Source organism: Arachis hypogaea, chromosome 10, assembly GCF_003086295.3.
Source record: "Arachis hypogaea cultivar Tifrunner chromosome 10, arahy.Tifrunner.gnm2.J5K5, whole genome shotgun sequence".
Classification (NCBI taxonomy): domain Eukaryota; kingdom Viridiplantae; phylum Streptophyta; class Magnoliopsida; order Fabales; family Fabaceae; genus Arachis; species Arachis hypogaea.
In genome coordinates this window covers 110,982,756-111,000,874 of record NC_092045.1, presented here as the reverse complement: position 1 = coordinate 111,000,874, position 18,119 = coordinate 110,982,756, and the positions used below count along the sequence as shown (strand labels likewise).

The 18,119-nt window shown below is 30.1% G+C and overlaps 1 protein-coding gene across 1 annotated transcript; it reads left to right on the top strand.

Annotated features, from left to right (window-relative positions):
• Positions 1 to 4,050: 4,050 nt before the first annotated feature.
• LOC112717959 (uncharacterized) lies at positions 4,051 to 16,398 on the top strand. Its single transcript, XM_072204317.1, has 22 exons — positions 4,051 to 4,334; positions 4,588 to 4,859; positions 5,060 to 5,283; positions 6,739 to 7,006; positions 7,120 to 7,219; positions 7,673 to 7,794; positions 7,899 to 7,983; positions 8,067 to 8,178; positions 8,312 to 8,466; positions 8,567 to 8,660; positions 9,290 to 9,407; positions 11,504 to 11,578; positions 11,781 to 11,921; positions 12,022 to 12,105; positions 12,283 to 12,507; positions 12,888 to 13,326; positions 13,433 to 14,361; positions 14,552 to 15,255; positions 15,375 to 15,448; positions 15,543 to 15,769; positions 15,904 to 16,212; positions 16,322 to 16,398. Exons 1-22 carry the CDS (start codon positions 4,051 to 4,053, stop codon positions 16,396 to 16,398), a joined length of 5,118 nt encoding a protein of 1,705 aa, XP_072060418.1.
• The last annotated feature ends 1,721 nt before the right edge of the window (positions 16,399 to 18,119 follow it).

Sequence of the window (18,119 nt, the reverse complement as noted above, 5' to 3'; positions counted from 1 at the left end):
AATATTATACAAGATAATAAGAAAAGCAACTGTGTCAGAGAATGCGCAAAGAAAAACTCTATGAACAGAGACCCGTCCAAACCTTAGGTATGTTTTCGGCGCAGGTGAATGGCGACGCTTATGCGGACGAACGGCGATGAGGAGGAGGAAGGCGCGACGAAGATGAGCGCCAAGGAGGAGGAAGGCGGCGTTGTAAATGAGCGCCGAGGAGCAGAAAGGCGGCGTCGACGATGAGCGTTGAGGAGGAAGGTGGCGCGGATGAACGGCGGCGGAGGATGACGAACCACGGACGGCGTGCGCCTCTGGGTTTATGTTGTGCGGTGAATGTGATTGCTCTGCTTCCTTCAAGGTTTTGTATGGTCTTATTAGATTATTTAAGGTTTATTTTAGATTTTTAAATTTGAAAAATTGAATTTTAATTAATTTGATTTTTGAATGTGTATTTAAATTGTAATATATTAATAATTAAATATATTAAATCTGAAACAGAAATTTAAAATTTAAATTTTAAATTTCAATTTTATTTAGTTTGTATTTTAGATGTGTATTTAATTTTAAAAATACACTAAATCTATTCATAATTTTTAGATGTGTTTGTTTTATTTTTTTAAATTATGGTAATAAAAAGCTGAATATTATAAAATTTTTAAAAGATACCTAATTGAATTGGTTAATTTTTTATGTCCACAGAATCAATTGGTCATTAACTAATGTTTATGTTATCAGTGAATTGTTCTTCATATTTTTCCATTCAATCTAAAATCAAAACAATTGGGAAGGAGAACTCATATCATCAAACGAATTGCATGGGTGATCAACCTTTTTCGAGTTCTTATATAACGAAGTTTTCTCCAAATATCACAAGTAGTGGCAGATCGAATTCACATGAATGGTAAGTATCTTATTATTATTAAGTTAATTTATAGTGGAATTATAAGTTTAGATGCTTAATTATTATAATGTTTAATTCAAAATTTTTTATAAAGAACTCAAATTATAAGTTTAAGAATTTCTTTTTTAGTTTGAACGTTATACTGCAGTCTATTCACCTTAATTGCTAGTACCTAATTATTATTAAGCTAATTTATAATGGAATTATAAGTTTAGATGCTTAATTATTATAACGTTTAGTTCAACTTTTTTTTATGAAGACGACAAATTATAAGTTTAAGAATTTCTTTTTTAGTTTGAATGTTATACCCCAGTCTATAGTCCAACAAAACAGGTAGATTACCAATTCAGTTAACCATAATTGTGATTCAGAAATTCTAGAAGATTATGAGGATCACACAGGTATTATTTTTATTTAAGTTATGTGAAATAAATATTAATATGCGTTATTTATTTAATATTAATCCAATTTTGTATAAATGTCTTCCAGTTATAGATGGATTTGACGACATTGTATTAGAGAATGATATCATTGATCGTGATGATTCATATAACTATGAAGGTAGTATTATATCACTTATTATATCAAAAAAACTTTTATACATAAAATTTATCTATATAGTTTTGTTTAATTTATATAAAAAATAATTTGCAAACGTGGAGCACAATGTATGTGGTACATCATTTACTCCTTCAATTGAAGAAGGTAACTCATGTAATTTTTTTCATTTAATTTATGAAATTAAATTATTAATATTTTATTATTACACAATCTTAAAATTGATACATATGCAGATACTTGGGATGCTAGTGATTTGGTTTATAATTGTGTTTATTGTAAAGCAACAATATGGGAAGGTGTGAGACTCTCAAAAAGTGTAAGAAACAAAATTGCAAAGTTTGGGTTATGTTGCATGGACGGAAAGGTTGAACACCCAAATCTTAAAGAAGTTCTTATTTGTCTTGAAGAGTTGCATTATAATGATAATGAAAAAGGAAAATACTTCCGGAGACACAAACGTAAGTTTAAGTCAATGTTCGCTTTCATATCGATGGCTGGAAAAATTAATCGTACCATCAATAATGGCTCAGCTCCACTTACATTTTCAATCAGTGGAAAAAATTACCATTCAATCGGTAGTTTACTTCGAGTTGAAAATGATAGGACCAAATTTTCCTAGCTTTATATTTATGATACAGAGAATGAAATCAAAAATCGAATATCTGCTGCGAGGTATATAATACATTGCATTTTTTTACGTTGACGAAATATTATTTCTCAATTCTTTTAAAAACAAGTTTTAATTTAATTTCTTTTAAAATTTATATCAATTCCGTTGATTTATCAAACGCTATTGAAAGACAAATTGTGCACGACTTGAAGGAAATGTTGGATAACCACAATGAACTGGTGAGGAGTTTTTGTTATGCTAGATAAAGGTTCAAGAATGAGAATCGTTCAGATATTAAGATGAACCTTATTTGAACAGGGTTAAGAATGGAAGACTCTACAATTTACCAACTGCTTAAGAGGTTGCTATTCTAATTGTTGGAGACATTAATGAATCTATTTTAGACAGCGAAATAATCATTGAGACCACTTTCAAGAAGTTACAAATGATTGACGTTCTTCACCCATTGTACTTGCCCCTTCAGTATCCCTTATTATTTTCGTATGGAGAAGACAGTCTTAGACTAGGAATTGAAACTTCTCTACGCCATGGAAGTAGTTCTTTATATAAGAGAAATAATATAAGCATGAAAGAGTTCTTCTTATATCGAATTCAGATGAGATTTGAATATTCTCCCATTTTGTTTTATTCTATAAGATTATTTCAGTAATTCTTGGTGGATGCTTACACTATGATAGAGTCTAAATGTCTTAGTTTTATATGGAACAACCAACCTAAATTGAGGGTTGATAAGTACAGCTCTCTACATGCATGAGTCATTGGTTAGAGGCGAAGCAAATGCTGTGGCTACTGATCAATGTATAATCTTTCCAAGTAGTTTCACTGGTGATCCAATATATACGTTTAATAATTGTAAAGATGCTTTTGTAATTTGCAAATATGCAAGATACCCAAGTTGTTTTGTCACAATAACATGCAATTCTGAATGGGATGAGATTAAATGTTTATTAAAGGACTCAGGTCTTAAAGCTGAAGATCGACCTGACATAGTGTCTAGGATCTTTCACATAAAGTTGAATGAGCTTATTATGGACTTTAAGCACGGGAGATTCTTTGGCAAGATATCTGCATGTGAGTAATACATTATTTAACTAAATTTCATCTAATATCTTTAACGCATTGTCCAATTTTTTGCAGATGTATGTATTGTAGAATTTCAGAAACGTGGCTTATCACATGCTCATATTCTATTGTTGGATCCAAATCACACACCTAAATCTCCATATGACATTGACAAGATGATCTGTGCTGAGATACCAGATAAGTTACGTAGACCTAAGCTCTATGCAGTAGTAGAGAAGTTCATGGTTTATGGACCATGTGGTCGTCATAATAAGAACAGTCCTTGCATGATCAATGATCGTTGCTCTAAATTTTACCCAAAACAATTTCAAAGAATGACTATCATTGATGAAGTTGGGTTCCCAAAGTATAAAAGGCTTGACAATGGGCGCACAATTTTAAAAAGGAGCGTAGTTCTTGACAATTCTTTCATTGTACCCTACAACACATCACTGCTGTTAAAGTATGGTTGTCACATTAATGTCGAGCATACATGTTAGACATCTGCAATAAAATATCTATTTAAGTATGTTCACAAGGGCAATGATAGGGTCACAGCTACTTTTTATCAATCAACAGGTGATGGTGATTGCCAACAGGTTGTTGATGAGATATGTAATTATGATTGTAGGTACATATCTGCCTGTGAGACTGCTTAGAGGGTATTTAGGTATGACATACAATAAAAAGAGCCTTTGGTAATTAGACTACCTTCCCATTTACCCAATAAACATCCAGTTGTCTTTAGGGATCATGAAAACATCATTGATGTCATAGAAATGGTGGATGGCAAGCTCACTAAATTGTTAGCATGGATGCTCGCTAATCAGTTGTTTCCTTTTGGCCGGTCTCTTACATACAGCCAATTCCCTAAGAAATTTGTATGGAAAGAGGACATATCAATATGGTCATGTGGATGCCAAGGAAGCAAGGGTTTTCAATTGGTAGGTTAACCCATGTGCCACATGGCAATGGAGAAGACTACTACCTCAAACTTCTCCTGAACATTCAGAAAGGGTGCCTGAGTTTCATCCATCTTCGAATAGTAGATGGTGTTGTGTATTCAATATTCAAGGAAGCGTGTTATGCTTTAGGTTTGTTGCAACGTGATAAAGAATTTATTGACGCTATGTTGGAAGCAAGCACGTGGGCTTCTGCAAGATACATTCGAGATCTATTTGTTGTTCTGTTACTATCAAACAATATCTCGAGTCCTATAAAGATTTGAGAACAGTGTTATCATATATTATCTGAAGACACCCTTTATTCTCACAAGAAGGCTATGCATTGCGAATGTTGTATCTTTAATTTTATTATATTATTATGTATATATATAACACCACAATAACAATAGTTGTAATGCAGAGTTACAACTTTCTGAAGAGCAAATTATTAATCTAACTCTTTTCAAGATTTAGGACAAATTACAAGTTAATGGTAGATCGTTTAAGGAGTATGATCAGTTGCTTCTCCCAACTATTGATGATCTAGAGGGCATAGATAATCCTCTAATAATGGATGAGATGAACTTTGATTTATCCCTGCTGAAGGAGGAGTTGGAGAATAATTTACACACCATGAATTTGGAGCAGCGTGAACCATTTGATAAGGTGATTAGTGCTGTAAATGATGATGTTGGAGGCTTTTTTTTGTATATGGATATGTTGGGATTGCATCCTTATTACTCCCCAATGACCGTACGATTCATTCAAGGTTTAAGATACCACTTGATCTAAATGAAGACTGTGTGTTATATCAAGCAACGTACTTCGTTAGCCAAGCTGGTATGTAAAGCGAAGTTAACATACCTGAAGACATCCTTATTCATGACAATGAAGATGGTTTCAATTCTTTAGTTAATTTTGTGTATCCAAATTTGTTTCTAAATTTAAACAATGAGTTGTACTTCACAGACAGAACAATACTTGTTCCTACACTTGAGATTGTCAACGATGTTAACAAGCACATAATGAAATCTTTAATTGGAGAGGAGAAGACCTACCTTAGCTCTGATTCATTGTGCGCAGGGGAAGGTAACATGGAATCTAAATTAGGTACAATTACTCCAAATGTTCTCAATGCTATAAATTGTTCAGACTTGCTGTCTCACCTGTTGACTCTTAAAGAAGGTATACCAGTAACGTTACTACGAAACATTGATTAATCAAATGGGCTATGCAATGACACAAGATTATATGTACACATATTAGGTTATCATGTTATTGAATGCATCGCATTAATAGGAAATAAAGCAGGTTGAGTGGTTTTGATACCACGGATGAACATGATACCCAATAATGCTACTATTCCTTTTAGGTTTTAAAGGAGACAATTTCCATTAGTTATTTTATTTTCTAAAACTATTAACAAGTCTCAGAGTCAAACTTTAACAACGGTGGGATTGTACTTGCCGAAACCTGTTTTTTTTCCACGATCAACTATATATTGCTTTGTGAAGGGTAAAATCAAAATCCGGTTTAAGGGTATTAATTGAGAATAATTCATTCAAGACAAAAGTTACAACCATCAATGTTATTTATAATAAGAACTTCAATGACCGTATATAATTCTAAAATTTTGTTGATAATCTTTATAGTAATACAAATAGGGAGCCAATTTGCTGACGTGGCGCTCATACGTTGAGTCTGGGAGTTTATTTGCTTACGTGTCGTGACTAGAAATTTTTAAATTTATATTTATAAATTATAAATTATTATTTGCTTAAGTTGTTTTTTTCAAATTTTAAGTTTGGGTTGTTTTACATAGGTTGTTATTTTTTAAATTTTAAATTATTTTATTTGTTTGGGTTATTTTAGTTAGGTTGTTATTTTTTAAATTTCAAATTATTTTATTTAAATTGTTATTTTTTTAATTTTATTTAGATTTTACTTAGGTTGTTCTTTTTTATATTATAACACTATTTTTTAAATATCTGTTAATTCTTTTTAGCATTATTTTTTAAAATTTTAATTTTTTTTTAAATTGCAGCTACATAAATTTTTTTAAAGAAATTTAGAGTTTTAAAAAAATTTACGTTAATTATTCTTCGATTGTTACGTACTAATATTATTATATTATTATATTATTATAAAAATTTACGTTATGTTAGAATTTTTAAATTATAATTTGTTTAAGTTGTTATTTTTAAAATTTAAGTTTTGGTTGTTTTATTTAGTTTGTTATTTTTTAAATTTTAAATTAAAGTCAATCAAATTTAAAAAATATTAGTTATGATGCAACTATAAAAGTATAAGTTACGAGAGATGTAAAGCACCACAATTTAAAGTACATCAATCCCTTTCTTTACATATATCTAAAATCTCTCTATTTATTCTAATGGCTGGTATTCACAAAATTACTGACATCAATCCTACAATCGACAATTTGTGTGTACGTATACGAGTGATACGGTTATGGACACTGCCAAGTTACGGAAATTCTCCATTGCCATACTCAATTGAGATGGTTTGGCTCGATGAAGACGTGAGTTTTCTACTAATGTTTTTTCTATTTTGTTTAAAATTTATATTATTTATATTTTAAATTTATTTGTTTATTCCCATCTAATCGTTTTTTTGTTCATTAATTCTAGGGAGGAAAAATACACGCAGTTAAGAAGGCTTTTGTATCTCGATTCGTGAATTTGCTGGAGGAAGGAATATCTTACCAAATAAGATATTTTGGTGTTGGACTCAATAAGGGTTACTTCAAGACTACACATCATGAATACGTGGTTAATTTAAACCAACGTACTGATGTGCACAGACTTCCAGAATCGTCGAGTATCCCACGATATGGATTTAAGTTTGTGAGTTTTGACACTCTCAATGCTCCTGGGTATGATTGCACCTATTTAGTTGGTAAGTTTATTATTTTAGAAAAAGTATAATTATTTATTTTATTGATAATTTATTCTGCGTTTTTTTTTAACAAATTTATTGACAATAATTTTTTTTATTTTAAATCATTTCAGATGTTGTTGGATATCTTGCTGGAATTGGGAATGAGAAGACTCTTGAAAAGGATGGCAATTCTACCAAATATACTGTTATCGAATTAGAGATTGATGATGGGTAATTATCTATTTATTTTTATAAATATACAAATTTTGCTAATCTCATCTTTTTAAATTATTATTTTAACTTATTTTATTATAAATATTTTTATTAATATTAATAAGTAACAAATGTATCTTAACTAACATTAAGCTTAGTTAAAATGTTTTAGATTCAAAGCCACCGTTTTTAAACGTCTAATTATTTAAATTTAATTTTTTTTAAAAAAAATCACTTCGGATTGATTTAAAAAAAAAGATTCAAATTTAAAAAAAAATAATAAAAAGCATTCTTTCCGCGGTTTATTTGTTACAAATTTAAAATAATTAATTAATTATTAATTTTTTAAATTGTATTTGATATTTTAATTTTATTATTAAATTTTAAATTTTAAAAATATAAAATATATATAATTTGATATTATTTTATTGGTAGTTACTTTTTTAACATTAAACATTCTATTTGATATAGAAAAATAATGGAGTGTGCATTTTTTGGCAACTATGCACATGAATTAAATGCTTTTCTGGGATCTGGCAATAAGGATGGAGCTGTTGTCGTCTTACAGTTTGTTAGAGTGAAGTTATTTAACGGTAATATTTATCCATATTTTTTTAACAATATATTTTTATATGTGAGCTTTTACTTATTGTTTATGTGAATTTTTACTCATTTTGTATTAAAATAAATTTTTCAGAAAAGATTGTTTTACAAAATTCCATGTATGGCACAAAGATGTTCTTCAATCTTGAAGATACAACTGTCATCCAATTTAAAAATAGGTGGGTATTTTCTTTTTAATTCTTTAGTTCCATACTACGTGTGTGTTATCTAACATAATTTTTTTTTAACTTTATTTATCAAGCTTTGTAAGATTTGAAGAATCTAGAGGTAACATCGGCGGAATTCCAAATGAGGCTGCATTCTTAAAAATTTATCAAGGCAAAACCATCGAGCAGTTAAAAGAATTCGAAACGGTAATTTTTTTTTTTTAAAATGGAGAAAAAAATAATTGAAATCCGTTGTACATAGATTATTTTTATTTATTCATCTTATTTATTTAAAAAATTCACCAAATTTAGGGAATTTAAATCATTATTTTTTTTTCAGAATTCTATTTGTATTGTCTTGGCTACTATAAGTCATATTATGGATACTCCAGACTGGTGGTACGGCCAATGTGAATGCAACAGGTCCACATATGCTTTTACAAAAACTTTCAAATGTTCAAGTTGTGGCCGTCTCCTTTTATTCATAACTCCAAGGTTATTTATTTATTTTTTTTAAATTAAAGTATATGCACATTGGATTAGATATTGAATAAGTCTATATTTAACTTTTTTTTTATGTTATTTTTTTAAGCAGATATCGAATAAAGCTTGGTGTCATTGATGATTCTGACTGTGCATGTTTTGTAGTCTTTGACAAGGAGGCAAAACAAGTTTTGGGAAAGAGCTGTGTAGAGATACTTGATCCACTCCTATTGGTAAGATCTAACCAATATTTATTTCTAAAAATATTAGTGAAGATATTTTTATTGGTAATTTTTATATTATTTATTATTAATATATTATGTAATACCCTGCAGAAAGGAGATCTATCGGATACACCTACACTTTTGCTCAACCTAATTGATAAGACCTTTCTCTTCATCGTTGAAGTTCAAATATCTGATAATCCACATTTTTCACCTTCTTATAAAGTTAAGAAGATGACTGATAATGTGGACCTCATAAATAAATTCAAAGAGGCTCACCCTATTCAAATTGTGAGTATAATTATAAGTGTATTTTCTATTAAAAATTAATTTATTTTTTGCTTCCTTGGTCATTAGTAGTATCTAATTTATAATTAATAATTAATTATAATTTTAGGATGTTGACTACACCGGTGGTTTGCTTCCAATTTCAAAAACATCCTCAATCATTGAAGGGTAGAAAGTAAAAGGTGCTAAGGTATTTGTTCAAAAAATAATTTTTTTTTGTTTGTTCTCTCAAAATTAGAAATTAATTTTTTTTATAATTAATAATTAATTATAAAATCAAAGGTTAGAAAGAAGTCTTTAATTTAACGTGGTATTTTGTACAGAATTTGTTGCTTGAATTCTCCAATGAAGTTGCTGCCAATGATGAATCCGAATTGTTGGAAAATGCTATTACACCAACTAAGCGATTATGCTCGGAGTCGGAAGAATCGAAGGTAGAAGGTGATACCTCAACTTCCAAGAAGATCAAGATTGAGAAAGAAACTTGAGAATTTGGATGCACATGTTTTGGAATCCCTTTTAGAGTCTATCTTATAGAATAATGTCAAGCATATGTTTGTTTTGGTGGAAACATTATCTTTTCTTGAGTTGTTATTTTTCTTTTGGTTCTTTTCTATTTTTATGTTTGGAATTTAGAATTTTTTTAAATATAAATTGAAGTTATTTGGTTATTACTTGTGGTTTTATTTTTAATTTGATTTTCACCGTTGATATTCTGATAATATCTAATTTAATATTTAATGTCATAAAGTTATAAATTTTTTCTTTGAATTATTGTTGATACAATTAAGTTAGTTATTAATTTTTAATGTGTATTTATTTTTTAAAAAAAATCTAATTATAATTTTTAATTAAAGTATTATGTTTAGAATTTTAAATTTAAATTCAAATATACTTTTTTTTTGAATTTTTACGTAAGCAATTTGACAATATTTTTTAAGAATTTATATAATTTATAAGTTATTATGCTAATTACAAAGGAGTATAATAAAGTAAATAGAATTATCAGTCTTATTAAGACGTGAAATTATTTATACTATTTAAAAAAATGTAATACTGTTTAAATTTTAGAAAAAGTATAATAAAGTTAATACTGTTTATGATGAAACTAAAAAAAATTATTTTTAAATTAACAAATTTCTATATTCCTAATAGACAGCGGACGTTTGATTAGAAAATTTTATTTAAAAATTTAAAATTTATATTAGCTAATTAGAAAATTCTATTTAAAAATTTTAAATTTGAATTTCTAATACTAATTTCTAATTAAGTAAGTTCTTAACCATTTCAATATTTAAATTTAAATTTTTTTACTTGCCATATTTATAAATTTTTATTATTATCTTTTAGATTATTTCTCCACAATAGAAGTACTTTCATCTTTTTCTCTCTTTTTAAATTTTTTTTCTAAATTTACGATATTTATAAGGTTATTAATTTTTAGATTATATTTAATTTTATTATTTTTATCGATAAATAATAGGATTGATACTATTTATGACAAAACTAATAAAAATTATTTGTAAATTAACAAATTTCTATATTCTTAATAAACAACAAACGTTTAATTGAGAAAGTTTATTTAAAAATTTTTAAATAAACTAGCTAATTAGGAAACTCTATTTAAAAATTTGAAATTTAAAATTCTAATACTAATTCCTAATTAAGTGACTTCTTAACCGTTTTGATTTTTAAATTTAAATTTTTTTGATTTGTCACATTTATAAATTTCTCTGTTTACTTCGTTTACATTGTTATTTTTTATATTATCTCAGCACAACAATAGAGGTACTTTCATCTTTTTCTCTCTTTTTACTTATAAATTATTCATTTTCAATCTCTTTATTTAAGGAAATAAAAAAAAGATTTTAACTGTAAGTTGAATTTATTGATCGTGAGATTAAACTTATATTTATTTGAAAAAAGATACTTTTGAAAAAAAATATATATTATTTTCCATAAAATATGTTTAAATCCATACATTATTATTTTCCATAAAAATATATATTATTTTCCATAAAATATGTTTAAATCCATACCATGTCTTTCATCATTTTTGTCTCAGTATTCAAGCACTATACATGTACTCCTATGTACTCCCGTATCTATGTTTTGATCGATATGTATACCAAAAACAAACGCCGCCATATGTGTACTCCTGTGTACTTTATTTTTTTTAATAATATAAAAAAATTGATAATAAAAATGTATTAGGTATAAGGTATATATATTTTTAATTAGTTAAAAAATTATTTATTTGGTATTTCCAGGTATATATTGAAAGATGCAAGAAGTCCAAAGAGAAGCAAGATCGAAGAGAAAATTGATATTAAAAGACAAAGAAAATACAAAGCGGACCACAATTCAAGGTAGACTTCATACAAAAAATAACTAACATGTCATGAGTATTTTGGACGAATGAAAGCCCATAAAATACAATATTTTCTATATATTATTTAGCTATTGACAAGTAATAAATTATTAATTTACATTGTTTTTGTAATATGTTACTAAATTTGTTTATGAAAAAATTACAGGAAATTCGAGTGATGGTTCCAATGATGTGCATTTTCAATCGGTGTTGTCGAACATTACAAATGGACTCAATACAGGTTAATTTTTGGATGATTTTTTTTGGAACTTACTTATGTGAATGTACATGCACTTTATGTATTTTGATTTTCCTACTATTTATTCAATTATAAACTTTAACAAAAAATATGTTCAAAAAACTAATATCTCGAGTTATCTTATTAGATAATAACCCAACACCATATCGATCAAGGTCTCCAACTACTAATCTACACTCTGTAGGTGAAAAGGAACGATGTTCCAATATTAGTGATATTAGTAATTCAGGTATCACATGCGAAGCATATGATAGCCCATGTCATCAGACAAGTCAACAACAGTTTCAACAAACATCAAACAATATCGACCAGTTGCAAAGCCAGCGTATGTTAATATATGCTTTTATTACTTAAAGACCAAACATTTAACTTTTCAATTGGTCTCTTGAAAACAATCTTTGATATATGCTAAATAATTATTATAGATTCATTGGAGTACTCAAATCGAATTAGATTGCAAAGGGATGCAAGACTGAATAGAAAGACTATGCTACTTCAAAAGAGACATGGTAAGATAAGCATGATAGATTGTAATTATCATAAAGCTAAAATTCTACTTCTTTTATCTTTAATACTACTTTCATAATATATATTCATAACTCAGCTGATTCAAACATTTAATATATATTCATTTTTCTTTTTTTTATAATATAAAGTGCTTGATTTACTATCTCTAATGATTACAGGAGCAAGTACATCTAATTCAAATTTAGATATTAAAGAATTAGAAGAAGTGTGCATAGCTGAAAAAGGAAGACACCTGAGACAAAGAAAAACATTCTTGAAGGAATTGGCTATAAATCTTTCAAAAATTTTTGAAGAAGTTGAGGATATTACTGAAAACACGACTATATTAGATGATTCTGTGCAAATTGAATACCCAGCCATATTCGATGTTGCTGAGAATACAGGTAATCTAAGAAGTAGCAATATCAGCAGTTTATTATTTACTATTGTTATGCTTTTTATAAACAAAAAATTATCGTTTAGTGTTCAAGTTTTTAAAATTCAAACTAAGATATGGTTATATATTATGATTTTTGTATTTGAACATTGATATATTGTAATTCTTATTGTTTGATTAGTGTGCATATAAAACTTAAACCTTGAGGTTGGCACAAAAAAATTGTATTATATGATCTCATCTTTTTAATCTATAAATTGTAGTATTCGGTAATCTTTTATAAATATTATTTTTATACCTAACATGGTGAAAGAAAGATATATTTTTATATAAAGTATTTTTTTCAGATATAACTGAAACATAATTTATTATCTTGGTGATTATTAGATGTGATAGATATTGGTGACCCAGAATTTTTTTGTCGGCATTGCGACGCCATGATGTGGTATGAGGAGAGATCAGAAAAGTCTAAAACAGGATCCAATATTGAGTTCTCAATATGTTGTATGCGAGGGAAGGTACAATTGCCGTTTTTGCAACGTCCACCTCAGCTCTTGCAAGGTTTATTATCTGGAGCAGACCAGAGAAGCAAACACTTTAAGGATAATATAAGAACTTATAATAGCATGTTTTGCTTCACGTCCCTCGGAGGTAAAATAGAGACCTCTATCAATGATGGGACAGGTCCTCCCCAGTTCATTGTGAGTGGACAAAACTACCACAGAATTGGAAGCTTGGTACCAATTGAGGGACAAAGACCAAAATTTGCGCAGTTATATATTTATGATACAGAAAATGAGGTCTCAAACAGGATAGAGATTTTCAGGTTTGTATCATGCATTCCAAACTGATTAAAAAATTATTTAGGTAGTTCGTACTTTGATTTTGGTTAATTATGAATACTAATATTTTTCAATTGATGTTTTATACAGTTCAAGAACAAACAACAACAACATTGACCAGTCCTTAGTTCTAGATCTCAAGGACATGATCGATCAACATAATGTTCTTGCTCACACATTTAGGATAGTGAGAAACTACCTGAATCAAGGAGATATCGCAAATATAAGACTACGGTTGTACCGAAAAAGATCAAAGGATGCAAGAGTCTACAATTTACCATCTTCTAACGAGGTCGCAGCTCTAATAGTAGGAGATTTTGATTCTGGAGATGCAGGGCGTGATATTATAGTTCAATTAAAGTCTGGACATCTGCAAAGGATTCATGAGACACACACCGCATTTATTCCTCTTCAGTACCCTATGATGTTTCCTTACGGTGAAGATGGCTACCAAGAAGACATTCCTTTGCGAGAATCTCATAGGGCTGATGAAAATAGAAAGAGACAGCGTGTGAGTTTAAGGGAGTTCATAGCATTTAGAATACAAGAGAGAAAGGTCGAGTATGCAACCATTGTCAATGGTGGAAGATTATTTCAGCAGTTCTTGGTTGATTGCTTTTCTATGATTGAAGCACAAAGGTTGACCTATTACCGAAACAACCAAACCAAGGTGAGGAGTGATATATACAAAGGGATTCAAGATGCAGTTGTTAGGGGTGAGACACGTGCTTCTAAAGCAGGTAAGCGTATCATCCTACCTGCGTCCTTCACTGGTGGCATGAGATACATGTTTAATAATTGTCAAGATGCTATGGCAATTTGTAAGAAATATGGATATCCAGACCTCTTCATCACAATGACATGTAACTCAAGTTGGCAAGAGATTGGCAGGGTTAACAATCCAAGGAACTTAAAGGTTGAAGACCGGCCGGATATATCGTGTAGAGTATTCAAAATTAAGCTTGACATGATAATCTCGGATCTTAAGCAAGGAATTCCATTTGGAGTGCTAGATGCAGGTATTGCTCATCATCCGACCTTATTTTTAGAGAAATATTCATTTAGATTGTTATAAAATAAATGGCAAAATATTTTCTTACTTAACGTATTGTTGATTTTTTATTATCACCCTTAATTTATCAAAGCACATACATAAAATAGATAGTTTAAATATAACATATAACTTTTTTTTTGTCTTTTTGGTATAAGGGATGTATACGGTGGAATTCCCAAAAAGAGGTCTACCACATGCTCACATTCTTTTGTGGTTAAGTGGAGACCATAAGAAAACAACGACAACTCAAATTGATCAATTAATATCTTCAGAGTTGCCAGATCCTGCTCAGCATCCAAAATTGTTTAGAGCTGTATCTACATATATGATTCATGGACCATGTGGTAGAGCATTCTCAAAATCTCCCTGCATGAAAGATGGGTACTGCACCAAATATTATCCCAAGACATTCAGTAAAACCACAGTTATCGATGATAGTGGATACCCATCATATAGAAGACGAGACACAGGGGTGGTTACTGAGAAGAAGGGAGTCCATATGGATAATAGGAATGTGGTTCCATACAATGCATATCTACTGATGTCTTATCAAGCGCATGTTAATGTAGAGTACTGCAACAAGTCGAATGCTATCAAATATTTGGTCAAGTATGTGAATAAAGGTCCAGACAGGGTAGCAGTTGGAGTTACAAAGGAAGCTTCCAGTGGAGAGGATGCTCAGGTTATTGATGAGATCAAACAATTCTATGATTGCAGATATTTGTCTGCATGTGAGGCTGTGTGGAGAACCTTAGCGTATGATATTCATCAAAGGTGGCCTTCAGTGATGAGATTAACCTTTCATTTGCCTGGAGAGCAAAATATCATCTTTAAAGATGATGACGATCTTGAAGAAATCGTGGAAGAAGAGGAAGGAAAATATACAATGTTCTTAGCATGGATGGAGGCCAATAAAAAATTTAAAGCAGGTCAAACTTTGACGTATGCTGAGTTTCCAAATCAATTTGTTTATGATAGAGAATCAAGGGTGTGGCATCCACGCAAAAGAGGTTATTCTATCGGGAGGTTAAATTATGTTCCACCGGGTACAGGTGATATTTATTATATGAGAATTTTGTTAGCTGTTCAGAGAGGTTGCACAACATATGAGTCTATTAGGACAGTTAATGGAATTACATATTCTAGCTTCCAAGATGCTTGCTATTCCATGGGACTACTGTGCGATGATAGGGAATTCATTGCAGCTATTAATGAGGTAGCTGAACTTGCATCTGGTCATCAATTGAGAAAATTATTTGCGATGCTACTGATATCTAATAGCATTAGCAACCCAGAGCGTGTTTGGAATGCAACTTGGACATTATTGGCTAATGGAATACTATATGAGAGGAGAAAAGCTTTGAAAAACCAAGGTATTTTACTATGTCTTTTTTTATATATCAAGATTGTATTCTCTTATTATCTTTATTTTTATTAAGAATATTAATAATTTTATTTTAGAATTATTTATTAAATATTTCATAAAACCACTATGTGCTTTTTCTAGGACTAAGCATGACTGATGACGAATTGAAAAACCTCTGCCTTATTGAGATTGAGAAGATACTCAACAGCAATGCGAGATCTTTAAGAGACTATCAATCAATGCCATATCCTGAGATGTCTCATGTTCGCCTTTTTCAGAATAAGCTAATAGAGGAGGAGTTAGCATATGACACAAATGAGTTGACTCATACAAACTTATATACAGAACAAAAGATGACTCATGAGCAAAGGTTAGTATTTGATGAGATACTCAATGCTGTTGTTACAGACTCTGGTGGTTTTTACTTCGTTTATGGGCATGGTGGGTGTGGTAAGACATTTATTTGGAATGGACTTTCTTCTGCTATTCGGTCTAGAGGAAAAATTGTTTTAAATGTCGCATCCAGTGGAATTGCTTCTTTACTCCTACCTGGTGGCAGAACGGCTCATTCTAGATTTTCAATACCCATTACAATTACTGATGAATCTACTTGCAACATCAAGCATGGCAGTTTGAAGGCTGAGCTGCTCATCCAAAGTAGCTTAATAATTTGGGATGAAGCTCCAATGCTCAATAAAATGTGCTTTGAAGCACTTGATCGGACGCTCAGGGATCTTATGTCAGTTACCGATCAACATAAGATACATCAACCATTTGGTGGTAAGGTTGTTGTTCTAGGAGGTGATTTCAGACAGATACTTCCGGTGATTCCGAAAGGAAGTAGACACGATATATTGGCATCCGCTATTAACTCATCCCATCTGTGGTCATTTTGTAAGGTTCTGAAACTGCATACGAATATGAGGCTTCTAATGTCTTCTTCGGATCAAGATGAAGGTGAAATGAAGAGATTTGCTAATTGGATACTTGATGTTGGAAATGGAAATATTGGCTCTGTTGTTGGTGATGAATCAGAAGTTGAAATTCCAAATGATCTATTGATTACAACTACTGATGACCCTCTCTCTCATTTGGTAGACTTTGCATATCCAAATTTGTTGCAAAACATGTCAGATTACAGGTATTTTCAGAGTAGGGCAATTCTTGCACCCACGCTTGAGAGTGTCGAGAAGGTAAACGATTTTGTCTTGACAATCTTTCTAGGGATGGAAAAGGAGTATTTGAGCTCTGACACAACATGTCAAGCTGATGAGAATGAAGATGTACAACAAGAGTGGTTCACACCAGAGTTCCTAAATGACATCAAATGTTCGGGACTACCCAATCACAAGTTGACTTTGAAGCCAGGAGTCGCTGTAATGCTACTGCGAAACATAGACCAGACTTCAGGTTTATGCAACGGGACAAGATTAATAGTTAACGAACTTGGCAGCAACGTAATTGGAGCGACGGTAGTGACCAGTAGAAATATTGGAGATAAAGTGTACATTCCAAGAATGAACTTGATCCCTTCAGATTCAGGATTGCCATTTAAGTTCCAACGGAGACAATTTCCATTGACAGTATGCTTTGCAATGACCATTAACAAGAGTCAGGGTCAATCATTATCACATGTAGGGCTTTATTTGTCAAAATCAGTGTTTACCCATGGACAACTTTATGTTGCTTTGTCAAGAGTTAAGAGTCGCAGTGGCCTCAGGGTTTTAATTCTAGATGAAGACGGCAATCCAAAGTCATCAACAACAAATGTCGTGTTCAAAGAGGTTTTTAATAATATTTAGGTAAGAATAATATTATTTTTATTTTAATAGCATGTTATGATTTATACTTTTGTACAAATATTTACTATAGATATTACTAATTTATCTATAACTCTTTTTTCAGATTTGAAATGAAATGTGTAACAAGGAGCACAACATCCTATGCCAATTGCTTTTCTAATGAAGTTAGTAAGATACTAGGTTATCGATCGATAAATTTTTATTAGCTTTTTATACAAAATTTAGTGTAAAATTAACATGCTATTATTACAGTTATATATGTTCTTATTTTTTTCATGTCTCCCTCCTTATGGTTTAAGAATATTATAAACTTCAAACTTTTTTATTTATATTTTACTTTGAATAAAGATAAAACAACATATTTCACACGTTTATTATATAACTACGATGATAGTGTTATACTAAATTTAAAAAAATATATAGTTATAAAATATTATTTTTAATTTAACTTATCAAATTTAAATATAAGCCCGTGCATCGCACGGGTTTAACACTAGTATATAATAGTCACAAATTTTCCGTCGTCTACTATATTATTACAATATGTTTTGCTTA